At 47.3% G+C, this 13729-nt stretch overlaps 1 protein-coding gene across 2 annotated transcripts in view; it reads left to right on the forward strand.

Moving 5' to 3' along the window:
* Positions 1 to 13729, forward strand: part of ADAMTS12 (ADAM metallopeptidase with thrombospondin type 1 motif 12) — a 292985-nt gene that overhangs the window by 258840 nt on the left and 20416 nt on the right. For both annotated transcript variants that reach the window (XM_021696033.2, XM_021696038.2), the window contains 2 exons: positions 3884 to 4993; positions 9846 to 9998. In XM_021696033.2, the coding sequence (XP_021551708.2) occupies positions 3884 to 4993; positions 9846 to 9998 (1263 nt within the window). The remainder of the gene's footprint in view (positions 1 to 3883; positions 4994 to 9845; positions 9999 to 13729) is intronic.

Genomic DNA, 13729 nt, shown 5'->3' on the forward strand with positions numbered 1-13729 from the left:
CTACACAATAAATGTTTTTATGGCAAAGCACTAGCTATTTCTCTCCTCGGCCCTTTAGCTACATAACTCTGTGACGAGCCCCGACTGTGTTTTTGAAAAAACTCTCAGCACTGCAGCTCTGAGCCCTTTGTGAGCTCCCCTCTCCCACAGTGCACCTGAGGTGGGTGGCTTGACTCATTTAGAAGCAACCCTCTTTCTCAGCGGGCTCCCCACAGGCCTTCATCTTGGAGGAATGACAAGTGAGAGCAAGATGACTCCCCGGGAGGACAGGAGCAGACTGACGAGCTGCTGGCCTGGTACAGAGTTCAAAATTATAAGGTCAGGGCACGAAGTCATCATAGCAGATGCTGGCTTTGAGAGTTCCGAAACTACCCATCAGGATGAGTTCTGAGTGCAGCATTGTGCCCTGCGTTTATCTCATCTGAAGGGCTTGACAGCTCCTAAGGAGATAAACGCAGGTGGAAGATGTATCGGAAGGAGCATGGGGCTGAGGACAAACCAGTGCTGCCTGTTCCGGTGTGGCTGCGAGAAAAGGCAACTTCGTTTGTAGGCCCCGTACAGACTTGGTAGATCGTTAACACTGTCCCGCTGGGCACGATACGCCCCGGGGCTAAAGAATGGCATCCTTGGGCTACTTGGAAGCTTCCGGGTCTGTGGGTGAGGGAAGCAGGTGGGGATGAAAGGTAGGTGTGCTGGAGAACATAAGAACCGCTCCCAGACCCCGGGCTCCGTGAAGGAAGTTGTGAGGTGCCATTTGAGAATGGCGCCAGTAATTGCAGATCCTCTGCTTTTTTGAGAGAAGCTAAAAATAAGGAATTTTAATATGAAATCTGCTTTAAGTGTTGGCTACTAATTCAGTGTTTGTATTTCGTCTGTTTGCTTGTTTGTTTTAAGACTGAGCAAGCCAGGGGCACCTGGGTGGCTCAGTCCATTACGCATCCAACTTCTGATTTGGGCTCAGGTCATGATCTCAGGGTCGTGAGGTCGAGTCCCGTGTCCGGCTCCGTGCTGGGCGTGGAGCCTGCTTGAGATTCTCTCTCTCTCCTTCCCCCTCCACCTCTCCTTGCTACCGTTTTTTAAAAAAAGAGAAAGAGGGGCGCCTGGGTGGCTCAGTCCGTTAAGCGACTGCCTTCGGCTCAGGTCATGATCCTGGAGTCCTGGGATCGAGTCCCGCATCGGGCTCCCTGCTCGGCAGGGAGTCTGCTTCGTCCTCTGACCCTATCCCCTCTCATGTGTTCTCTCTCTCTCATTTCTCTCTCTCAAATAAATAAATAAAATCTTTAAAAAAATAAAAAAATAAAAAAATAAATAAAAAAAGAGAAAGAGACAAAAAAGATTGGGCAGGCCAAAGAATTAATGTTTTGGGTCAAATGTAGTCCTGAGGCTGCCACTTTGGAATCTCTGTTCTAGAGTAATCTTCAGTTTTAAAAGCTCAAAATCTAATGTATTTTCACTAAACAACCCGTTAAATAGCTTTTATTTACTCCTGTTTTATTCTTTTAGGTTGAGCAAATTCACACAGTGGTAAATAAGGTTATTTAATACGTGTAATTTATAAATTCTAAAAAATATATATATGTATCCATCTGTTAACCTTAGGAAATCCAAATCTTAAAAAATCTAGCAACAAACCAGTGGGATGGGTGGATATCCACAGTATCTTCTAGATATGTGCCTACAAGTACTTCACCCAGGCAGCTGCTCACCTCGTAGCCTCCCACAGACAGGTGTGTGTCTCTGGGCTTCCCTGTGGACATGATAAGCATTTCAAGTCGAAACAAACAAAGGAATGAAGAGAAAGAAAAGAAAAATCAGAGAGCTTCCTGCCATTTAGCTGTCTACTCTGACATTTCTTGGAAAGAAAAAACCCAAAGGGAGGTGCACCTGCCACTTGAGGACCATTGGCGTCAGCCGGGGCCTCTTTCAAGGGTCAGCTCTCGAAACCCAGCCTGCCTGAGGCAAGCAGCGCAGAAATGTGTTCGGACCTACGTGAAGGGTGTTTGATTGAATGGATCTTTTTTCCAAAGTGGAGATTTGAAAACTCAAGGGGTTTGGATTAGAATGTAACAAGTGGAGAGCCAGTGAGGAAGACGAAGCGGACAGCGCTTTAAGGCACCTTCGCACAGAAGAAGGCAGAAATACTATAGTAAACCAGGAAAGTAACAGGCTCCCGGCTGCCCTTGCCAGGTTCCAAAGTGAGGTGACCCCAGTTCCGCAGCTGAGTGCGTTCTCAGCTGCACGGTCTCCTGTGCTGACAAGCTTCTCCTGCTTTTCAAAGGATCTGCTTTTCCAGAGCTCGCGGACATCAGGGAGAAATGATGCTTGACTGGAACAAAATAAAGGGGGAGTTTTATACATCCATATTATTTTCCTACACCGAGGAAATTAAAAATAGGACTCAAGAAGGCAAGAAACTTAAGCTAAAAAATGCATAAGCTCACAGAATTTTCCCATTCCTGTTTTTTTTTTTCCAGGTAAAATAGTCACTTAATAATGTATCAGGTGATCGCTGTGTCCCAAGAACTATCCTAGAATTCAGTTATGAATAAGAACTAGTTCCTGCCTTTGGGTAGCTTTTCGGAAATTGAGAGTTTGTGGTCAAGAGCGGAAATCAGTGGATGGTTACCAGTCAGTGTGTTGCACTAGATTTCATGGAGGCTGTGAAATAAATCTGATTTTACTCTGCCACCGACTTGCAGCCTTTCAAGCAAGTCCCTGAGTCTCAGCCTCCTCTCCCGTGGAAGGCAGAATTCTAATTCCTGCCTTATAAATCTCACAGGGCCATCGTCAGTATCACACAGAATTGTGGCTGTGAGCCTCTGGAAATCCGCCAAGCATTATGCAATCCCCATCCTCAAGAAACCCGCTTTGAGGTCAGGAATATAAGCCAGACAAATGTGAAACAGCCCATGAAGACCCCTGGAGGTTCATATTCAAGTGCAGTACATTTGGTGGCTGACTTAAAATTGGAAAGAAAAGGCACATAGAGCTGTCTGGTAAAAGTATAGATTTTTTCAAAACATCTAGAAATTTAGTGTGATGTACCAAGTAGATGTAGTTTGCAGCTGCTGAGACTGAGGAAATAATGATTCTTTACCATGAATCCTGAGGAAAGACTATCCTGTTGGGATTCCTTCAAAAGTGCTCTAGCTGCCTGTGCTTGGCATACCCTACAGAATGTGGAGGGAACATGGCAGGGGGTGGTACCAGCCATGGCCCCTCATATTGGCACCATGCTACGGGACTCACTTTTTGGAAAGGGTATCTCTCTACTTGGATTAATTACCCACCTTTCAATTTCAGAATAGGTCCTGGACCTGTGTATGGGTGTGAGTATGATGATTGTCTAGCTTTTAATCTGATTCCACCTGACATAGGCAAGTGGACATGGAGCTGGTGTGCCTGGGTGAGACTCTGTCAGTTACACTGGGTGTTTTCTAAATATAAAGGGAAGGTTTGTTATAACCAAAGACTCCAGAAAATATATAAACAGTTTGTATTAATTTAACAGCATCACAACCCTAGGAAAGATAATTTTACCATCTCTTAAAAAGAGTAGGTAACTCGTATACATCATTGCACTTTCTGTGAATTTTCTGTCCTGTGTTCAGAGCCCAGGGAGACTTCAGTTTTACTATGTCGCGGTTTATATATTCAGTTTGCGAAGAGTAAATGGTTGGTCCTGAGCCCCCTCTGGTCTCCAGCAGATACCTATTTCCTTGGAGAACTAAAGGAGCTCAGAAACCAGATACAAAGATGGAAGAAAACAAGTTCGGCTGCCCAGCTCCGTTTCCATCGGGCCAGTTCTCGCCTGTTGTAAACCTGAGCATGAGAGAACCAGTGCACCTTTCCCATGAATGTAACAGCTGTCTCTCTTTTCCAGTGTTCCGTTTCCTGCGGCGGTGGAGTGCGGATCCGCAGTGTCACGTGTGCCAAGAACCATGACGAACCTTGCGATGTGACAAGGAAACCCAACAGCCGAGCTCTTTGTGGCCTCCAGCAATGCCCTTCTGTCCGAAGAGTTCTGAAACCCCACAAAGGCATGATTCCCAGTGGGAAAAAGCTCCCAAGATCTGAGCCGGACCCCCTGAAGCCCATCCTTCCAACTCCATTCAGTCCCAGAACGCTGAGCACACCCACGGTGCCCGGGCCTGTGAGCACAAGCGCTCGGGCCGTCAGCAGCCCCGGTCCTACAAGGGCCCCCGGACAAGGAGACCTGGATGCCAAACGGTGTCAGAATAGTTCACGCCAAACTGAACCGGGCTCCAATTATGTCCTTTGCACCGGAAGTACTTCCCAGCCCATCCTCACTTCCTGGGCTTTGAGTATCCAGCCAAATGAAGAGAATGTTCCCAATTCAGACACTGCTCCTACCTCACAGGGAGACCTTTTCACCACGACAGTGACTGGTGCTGACTTGCCGTCTTCCGGCAAGCCTGTGACGTGGCAGGTGACTCCATTTTACGATACCTTGACCAAAGAGCCAGGGATAGAGATTCATAGTGGCTCAGGGGAAGACAGTGAACAGTCTGAGAACAAAAATGAAAACAAGTCCGTAACATGGACTAAAATCAGAGTAGCCGGAAATGATGCTTCCGTGGTGAGAAGTACGGAAATGCCCTTTGGGCCTCCACCAACACCTTATCTCTGGGCGCCCTTCAGCACAGCAATGGAAGGTCTGCTGCCCAGCCAAAGTCCTGCTACTCTCAAAAATGGTGCGCCTGGCACTGAGGGGATGGCCACTGAAAAGCCAGCGAACACTCCATTCCCTCTGGGAGGAGACCGCCGGCCAGCACCGACAGAACACGCAGTCCGCCATAACCCTCCAGGACTTCCAAGCAACGCCAATCTAACGCAGGGTTCCGGACTGGTCCTGACCAAGGAAGATGCAACAAGTCTGATCGCTGAGGGGTTTTTGCTCAATGCTTCGGATTACAAGGAGCTCTCAACAGGCGGCGGCTCCGCATACTGGATTGTTGGAAACTGGAGTGAGGTAGGAGCTCCATTTCTCACCCCATGCCCGACTCTGTAGGGAAATAGCTAGGGCTCTTGCATTCTTGTGCAGATTTCAAAATGGGCTTGTATAAGATCTATCCCGATGTAGAAGAAACGTGAAGCAGTCAGGTCCATGCCCTCACCTCCCTCCTCTCCTCCCTAACTCCAAAAAGGAGAGAGGGAAAAATAAAAATCTCCAGTGAGGGAGGACAAATATGGTGCGATAAAGTGAAAAGAACTCTGAACTAAGTCAGGAGGGCTGGGCAAGCCAGCTGTGAGAGAGCGGAGAACTCAGTCCATGTTTCAGAAGCCGCTTCTTACCTACGGAGTGGTGGCGCTGGTGTAGACCACCCACAACACGCCCCCAGCTTCGAACCGCTGAGGAGTGGCTGGAAGGGCCTGAGGTAGCATTTCACTCGCAAAGCTGATGTTGGGACTCTAGATCTGTCAGGTAATCCTAATTGGAGTGGGAATTGAAGATAAAGTTCCTTAAATGCATTCTCTAACTCAGTGTTATCAATGGTTTTCTTTTCTTGTTGGTCTGTTTGAGTACTTGCATGAAAAAAAATCATTTTGGCTCATTAAAAGAATTAGAATATGGAAGAAGAAGAGAATAAATATGACGACAGAATGTTGGCCCCTGTTTTCAAGCTTCAGAAATTTGGCTAAATACTTGTTTTTCCATTTCTAGAACTAATTAATGTCCTTTGAAGCATCAAAATCATTTTCACCCGTTTGAATTTTGAATGCATGGTCTATGAACTTGTTAAAATAATTTGACAACTCAAAAGAGGACTTTGTGGCAAAATAATCACATGTTCAAATTAGTCAGCATTTTTGTGACGATACATGACTTCTCTCCCTGGCCAAAGAGAAATGAAGTATTTGCAGCTAATATAACTACAGTACATTTAATTTATAAAGCATGTTAATTTCCAAACCACTTTCATATCTAGCTCTTGTTTTCTCCTTTTGACAATCCTGAGGAGCAGGTAAGGTCTCATTTATGCCAATTTGCAGATAGAGAAAATAAAATTTGTGGCAGTCAAGTGACTTGTCTAAAGACACAATTGTCAGTTGGATGATGAACCTTCTAACTCCACTCTATTCCATTTGTAAAAAATACATTATCTCTGAGTAAAGTGTGGTGTACCTGTAAATTAAACCAAAATAAAAGTATATATTTGCTCAGATGATCATAGAGGCCAGAAGTCAATTGATACATTTTGATTATAGTAAATCAAGCTACCCTTGACTTATTGCAAATGTCATCATTTGTCTTTGACAGAAATAAACTGTCTTACAGAATACATCATAGCTCACCAAAAATTTGACAACCATGGTGAAGCCACTGAGAGCTGTTAATTCCAGGTAGTTTGACTAGAAAAAGGGACTTGGTCCACATTGCAGTTTTTCAGAGCTGCGAAGGATATTATGAGAACAGAGTTCAACATTTGGCAGAAATTCCCTTTGTGATAGGGTTGGGTTGCCTGCCCCCTTTATACATCTTTTGAGACAAAATCTTTAACACACAGAATTGTCAGAGAGGATCAGGACTCAGAATGAAAACTTTGGTTTTCCCACTGTCCTGTGACTTTTTTATTCTGTCCATTTCTGAAGCTGTTTCTTTAGGATGGCCTCTCAGTCACCCCATTGATATCAGTCTTCCCCAAGCCCCCTATAAAAACCCGGACAGGTTTTCAAGTCAGTGTCACCTCATCATCTCTGTCATCTCCCCTTTATTTCCTGTTCGTTTGGGGCCAGTGGTTTCCAGTCTAATGGCGGGAGGCACGTGGAGAAGAGTGGGATGCTTTTGTTTGTTCCGGTGATGGGGGAGGGGGCCGCTACCCACACTGAATATCTGAGAGCTGAAGATTATAAATCCCTGCGACATTCAGGGCGGTCTCTTATAAGGAAGAATTGTCCGGTCCAATGCCAGCAGTGACCCAATAGTCAAGAAAGGAGCCTCAGTTACTGCTCTCGGCTCCTCGCTGGTCTGAGCACCTCCAGCCTCTCCCCTCGGCAGCGCTTTCCACACGTCATCACAAGAGACCTAAGATTGCCAAGTTAGTCTTTGGAAGGAATTCGCTAATCATTCCGAACTCCTGCTCACAAATCTTTCCTGTCTCTTCATTATTCAGATAAACCGACTCGGACAGTCCAACAGCCTTACATGCCTCCCCTCTGCCTCACCATCTTTAGCTTCAGCAGATCAAAACTGCTCGGTTTCCCCTAAGCCTCCTGCCCCGCTCAGTCTGTTTACGTTGTTCCCTCTGCCTTGAAGTGCCTTCTCCTCCTCCTCTGCCCTCGTGAATCCTGCCCTGTTCTTCAGGACCAAACTTTGAGCTGCTTCTTCCAGAAAGCCTCTCCTGACCCCTAAGATTGGAAGTCATTTCTAAAGCTCCTTATCATTTGATCCAAAATCGCTCTCACCATGTCCCCCCACTTTCTGTCCTGTGTGGAAGGGCTGCTCAGGCTCCCCGTTGTACACAACACGTTCCTCAGATTGTGACTTCAAAAATTAAAGAATGGATATAAAGACTAAATTAACACTATAAAAAGACACTAAAGCTTGAAACCAGACTTCCTGGGCTGGAATCCTGCTCAGCCACTCACTGTGTCCTCACATACCCAGGTTCCTCATCTGTGTAACGAGGACAGTGACAATGCCCGACTCAAAGATCGGTAGGGAGTAAAAGGAGTAACTATGTGTAAGGTACTCAGGAGAGTATGGGGCACATAGGAAGCACCAGTAAGTGTTTGCTCTGGTATCTGTTTACAAGCAGAAAACCTAGGCGCTATGCAGTGTGCATGGTGTGGCTCATACGTGGTCAGAAAATCACGTCTCACTGAATTGCCCCGTCATCCGGTCAGATCCCCAGGGCCAGTCATTACATGTCATCTGTGCAGTTGTGTGAACTGACAGAACGATTTTCCGGAGCCATTCACGGCAGTTCTCACGTGATTCCGATGCAGCCCTTGTTAGTTCCGGTTCTGAACATCCCGAAATCTGCTCCTTGACCTGGTACATCGGTGGCCACAGGGCCACTAGCAAACCTAACAAGGATGAAGGTTTCCAGGAAAAAGTGAAGTCCTTCTGCCTCCTCAGGGTCCCCCTTTCTTGTCTCATCCCTCACTCCCAGTTTGAAACTAATACAAGTGACAGTTGATGGAACCCCATCTCACTTTTACTGTGTTCCGTGCTTTTCCCTCTGTCAACTTTCCCTTTGTGCTGTTGTTGGCTGCCTCCGTAAAAACTGTCAAAAGGAATTAAATGTCTGCTCATGGGATCTGAATCTGGCAGGACTAAAGCCAGAGCCCCAGAGACAACATGCATTTATTTGCTACACAAATATGGTACAAAGAGTCCTAGACACCACTTGAGATTTACCAGGTTATCACTAGCCTGGGAATTCCGTCTCACTAGGTCCTTTCCTGGGTTTGGGCAAATATATTTTTCTCTCTGTCATAATATGAAATTAACAACAGACACAATGTGGCCTTGAACGTGGCTTCTGTCTCTGGGCCCCAGATACCCGGAAAGTGGGACTCACAATGTTGACCTCGCAGCTGTGTTGTGTTTAATAGGTAACATTTGTAGAGTCCTGACCATGTGCATAAATCTCTGTGGTCCTAATGTTACCACCAGTTTTATAGGCTAGGGAGTTAGGAAACTGCAAAAGATCACACCATTAGCTAACTGCAGAATTTTAATTGTACCCCAAGTCTCAGAAGGCTAGAGAAAATGTAGGAAAGATACCTGTTATGTGGTTGTATCCGTTGCCTATTGCTACAATAATGCTAGATGACAAACCACCACAAAACCTCAGAGTTTTGTTCATGAGTCTATGGATCATCTGGGAGGTTCTGCTGCGTGGGGCTGAGCTCAGCAGATCTCAGCTTCACTTGCCATGCATCCATTGGAGGGTCGGCTGTAGGCCGCACCTGGGAGCTGGTTAGAGATGCAGAATCTGCAACTCCACCCCAGACCTGCTGACTCAGCCCCTGCATTTAGCAAGGTGCCCAGGTGATGCCTATGGAGGCTGAAATTCGAGAGGAACTGCTCTAACAGATAGCATATGGCGTTTTGGAGGCAGAGAGCCCCGGGCTTATTCCTTGGTCAAGCCAGCTCTCCGAGCCTCGTGGGGTTTATTCTGCACTGTGACAATCCCGGTCTACCCACGGGTTTGTCGTGGAGAGGAGGAAGTGACATAAGGTCATTGCGGTGTTCTAACAGGCAGATGCGTGGATCTGACACCCCCTGTGCACTGACTGACAGCACTGATAAGAAGTGCGGTGGGCATTCGGCCTGCAGCCCCCAGACATTCCGGCCAGGATGATTTTTAAAGAGAAGCAGATTTCCCCTTGCTTTTCTTCTCACGCACTGATCAGAGATTCTCATCGCAGGCTGTTTATTAGAATCACCTGGGGCATTTCTTTTTTTTTTCTTTTTAAGATTTTATTTATTCATTTGACACAGAGAGCATAAGCAGGGGGAGCAGAGGCAGAGGGAGAAGCAGGCTCCCCGCCGAGCAGGGAGCCGGACACGGGGCTTGATCCCAGGACCCTGGGATCATGACCTGAGCCGAAGGCAGCCGCTTAACCGACTGAGCCACCCAGGCACCCCCCACCCAGGGCATTTCTTTTTACACTGAAGCCCAGGCCCTACCCAGGGAAATTCGGATTCATTTGTCTGGGGCAGGACGCCAGCGCTGGTATTTCTGTGAAAGGCTCTGCGGGCGATTAGGTGAGCGTCCAAGAGTGAGAACGCCTGACTGCAGGCTGTGGCGGGGGATGTCTGAGAAGGCGGCCCTCAGCCTCTGTCCTCTCTGTCCTCCTCCCCGCCACAGTGCTCCACCAGCTGTGGGCTGGGGGCCTACTGGCGAAGCGTGGACTGTAGCACCGGGACGGATTCTGACTGTGCCGCCGTCCAGAAGCCCGACCCCGCTAAGAGGTGCCACCTCCGTCCTTGTACCAGCTGGAGAGTGGGGGTGTGGAGCAAGGTAAGTGACCGGGCTCCGCGGGTTCTGGGGGGACAGCCTCGCCACGCGCGTGTGGAAGGAGGCGTGTCTCCTCCCTTCCTCCCTCGCTGCCTCCCTCCTGCCCTTCCCTCTGATACCACCTGGAGGAGTCAGTCCTGGGCATCACCATAGGCGCGCTCGAAGTTACCCAGCAGCCTTAGAACACATACAGGGCTCTTATTAACCCACATGTTTTTACCTGCTGGCCTTTCCCCTTCCCAGATAAACTGGAACAAAAAGTTAAATTCGTGTATCGGATTGCTGGTCCAGCATGCCACATTGTTTCTAAATTACGTAAATGTCGCATTCTAAATTCTAAATTCTAAACCAGACATCCTCACAGGTATCACTGAGTCATGACTCAGCAGCTGCTCACGAAGGAAGCGTACTTTTTCATCCTCAGACCCCAAATGAAAAGAAAGAGGAGACAGAAAAAAAATTGGTCTTTCAACGTGTATTTCCCGTACTGATCTTTTTGAAGTGTGGTTATACTCTCTCTGCTAATCTGGCTGTGGTTACTCATCTCGCTGTGCTGTCTGTAGGGTCCCTTGTGAAAGACTGTATCAGGTTCCGGGATTAGTTAGCCTTGGTGCTTTGGGGCACTAACCAGGCCCAAGCTGGCCTGGGGCTGAGCCAGCCGCTGGGGGATAGGACACCCGTCAGTGGTGGGGCTGACAGCTGATGGGCAGGAGGAGGTGCAGAGGTGAGAGCAACGCATGCGCCTTCTGTCTGCCAGTTTCTCTTGACAGCTGAGACACAGAAGGGAGAAGAAAGAGCTACCCAGAAGTTTGGAGAGGCTGGTGAGCCTTGTAGATGTTAGCTCCATCATCCAGTATCGAGCTCCTGCTCCCAGACAAGCAGGACCACCAGATGTCTCACTGGACGTCTCTGGTTCTGGCATACTTATCTGGAAGCCTGGAGCGTGCAACATCATTTATCTGCGTTAGGCCCCTTCTCCCAAAGTAAGGCTCCGATTCTGGGGAAGAGAGGGACAGTAGGGTTACTCCCTGAAAGATTACCACACATCCCTTTGATACCCGCCACCCTCCCTTTCTTCTGCTTTCATACTATTTTTCTTCCAAGAACGAGTGCTAGTTCTTTCTTTTTCTTCCAACTTCTTACAAACTCAGGATCCAGCAAGGACTAAATGCTTTGCTACAAATTCTCTTCCATATCCAGAAAAATCTCAAGAGACATTTTATATCCCTGACCTGGCCAAACATTGAGCAGTCCTAAAGGCCCGCCTTGTTATCATAGCGAATAGTCCTTTCCTTGGAAATTGTCTAGCTCGAAGAAAGGACAGATGTGCGAAATCATTCACACTTTTGAAAAGACACTCCCGTGAAAAGTACCAGGAATTCTAGCCTGTGAAAAACCCTGCATGAGAGATCCAGAAGCAGTTCTTTGGGGTCAGACCTCCTGAGGAAAGCCCTGCTCGGCCGGCCGGTCTGTCTCTGGGTGTCTTCTCTCATGGCGGGGGGGGGGTGAGGGGGGAGGTTGGGAGAGGGGGGCTGCGGGGCTATGTATGCCCCCCTGCAGTGCGTCTGGTTCTGGTGGTTTCGTGGGAGCTCTCCTATATCACCAGGCCTGCCAGAATGAGATAACCACCACATCCAGGATCGGATCCTCCCAAGTTACTCCATTCCTCTCACTCAAGAAAATGTCTCTTCTCTCGGGATACTAGATAAACCTTGTCAAAGATGTGGCTTAACCACTGATCGTCAATTGCCCTGACTTCTGTGTTTCTATTATTATGGGTCTTACATACCTGACTTCCATTTTTCCCAGGCATGTTAATTTAGATTTTATCTTAAATTTTGACGAGTAAGTATAATTCCTTTTTAACTACTGCATTATTAACCAGTTCATACAGATGTCTGAAGTCCAAATCAGGCAGCAGGAAAGATTTGAGGGCCTTCTTCGTTTCACTGTTCTATTAGGACTTCGAAACACGCTCAGAGGCAAACCTGCAAAACCTAGAGTCGGAGCATAGGCCCTTTTAATGTCTTTAAATGCCCAGAGGGTTTAGATTCTGCCATGTTGATGGTTTGCCTTTTCACAGATACTTTCTCAGAGGGAAGAATTCTAATTTTACCTTGAATCTTCTGCATTATCCCCCCAGTCTCCGCCCCCCATCCACAGACACCTTAATCTTCATAGGACTGCGGGTCTGCCTCAGCCGGCCCAAGCCTACAGGTAGCAGCCCTGAGGCCTCTGGGTCACTCGCCGGCAGTCCTCTCGCTTTGTGATGGCTGACTTAGTTGTGCTTGTTTTACCGGCTTCTGTCTCCAGCACCGTGGGGCTCCCTGATGAAGCCCGATACAGCTGCTGTGGACACGTTCCCCTGTGTGTGAGAGTAGAATAGGACTCTACGTTCAGCCCCCTGCCTTTACCGTGTCTAGAAGCAGTCTTTCAGGATGGCTTGCTTCCCCTTCACGCATCAGTCTGTCTGAAGCAAAGTTAAGGTTGTAGTCCTCAGGTTTGTCCCAGAGGCATGCTTGGGAAGACAGTGCTGCAGAACTGAATCCTAAAAGTGGTGCTGGGCGGTGGATGGGACACATGTGGGTTGGCAGCCCTGCTATGTCATGACCAGCATATGACACTGGTGCATTCATCTTAGAAACTGTGTTTCTCTCACCGAGAAGTAAAGTGGATGATATTGCCTCCAATTACCTCATAGAATTGTTATAAGGATCAGAAAAGAGAATGTTAGTGAAACAGCTTTGTAAATGGTAAAAGACCGTTCAGAAGAAATCCTGGGCAAACTTTGAGCTCCAGATAAAAGTCAGGACTGGCTCTTGGGTGTTTATTAACCTCTGGCTTCCTGGACTCAGGGCAGAAAGCCTGTAGACAGGTGAACTTGGGGAAAGTTCTGTCAACAGGACTGGCTGGAGCAGGTGTCTACTCCCCAGTATTAAGCAGACAAGGTGCTCAAAGTGTCCAGGAACTTTGGAGGACTTGACCTACCTTGGGCCCTGGCACTCGCCAATACTATCATGTGCCTAGCATTACACAAGAGCTTTAGATCATCAGTTCTGTTTTCATCCAGCTTAGGACCTTCTTTATAATTCCCACTGAGGAAATGAAAGCTCGGGGTGTTTAAATCACGAATGCTCGATCACACAGCTGTTACCAAACGCTCCCGGTTTTAAGAAACCATCAACAGGGGGACACGTCATCCATTTAATGACAGCTTTTCAGGAAGAAAGAGATTATACAATAAATATGTACATCAGTTGTAAGACACACGCCAATTTCAGAGCATTAAAATTTGTATGAGGAAAAAAGAGGGAGTGTCGTCATGCAGGAAATTCAGGAAGTGACAAAATGGGTTTGAAAAGCCTTCCATTGGGTTTGACACCAAAGCGATGCATCTCCCACAGCCCCACTCACCGCCTGGTGGAACATCTTGATCCCTGCACCTTCTGAAGTTTTGTCAACTGGTGATTTGATAGCCCCTTTATTTGCTTTCTGAGAACAAGCACTTCCCTTTTCATAGTTAAGTCTTAACAGATCTTGACTATTTCTGAAATGAATCAGAAACATTTTTACATTTTTTTCTTGGAATGTTCTGTCTTCCCTCCTAGGCCGTGTTGCACCTTTATTTCAGCAGTCATTGACTTTTGCTGGAAAGTGAGAGAAAGTGGCAGTCTTTCCTTATACTCTTGGGTTTCAAATATTTGCTAATATATTTGTATATATTGCTAGTCTTT

This window comes from Neomonachus schauinslandi, chromosome 7 (assembly GCF_002201575.2).
Source record: "Neomonachus schauinslandi chromosome 7, ASM220157v2, whole genome shotgun sequence".
Lineage (NCBI taxonomy): Eukaryota > Metazoa > Chordata > Mammalia > Carnivora > Phocidae > Neomonachus > Neomonachus schauinslandi.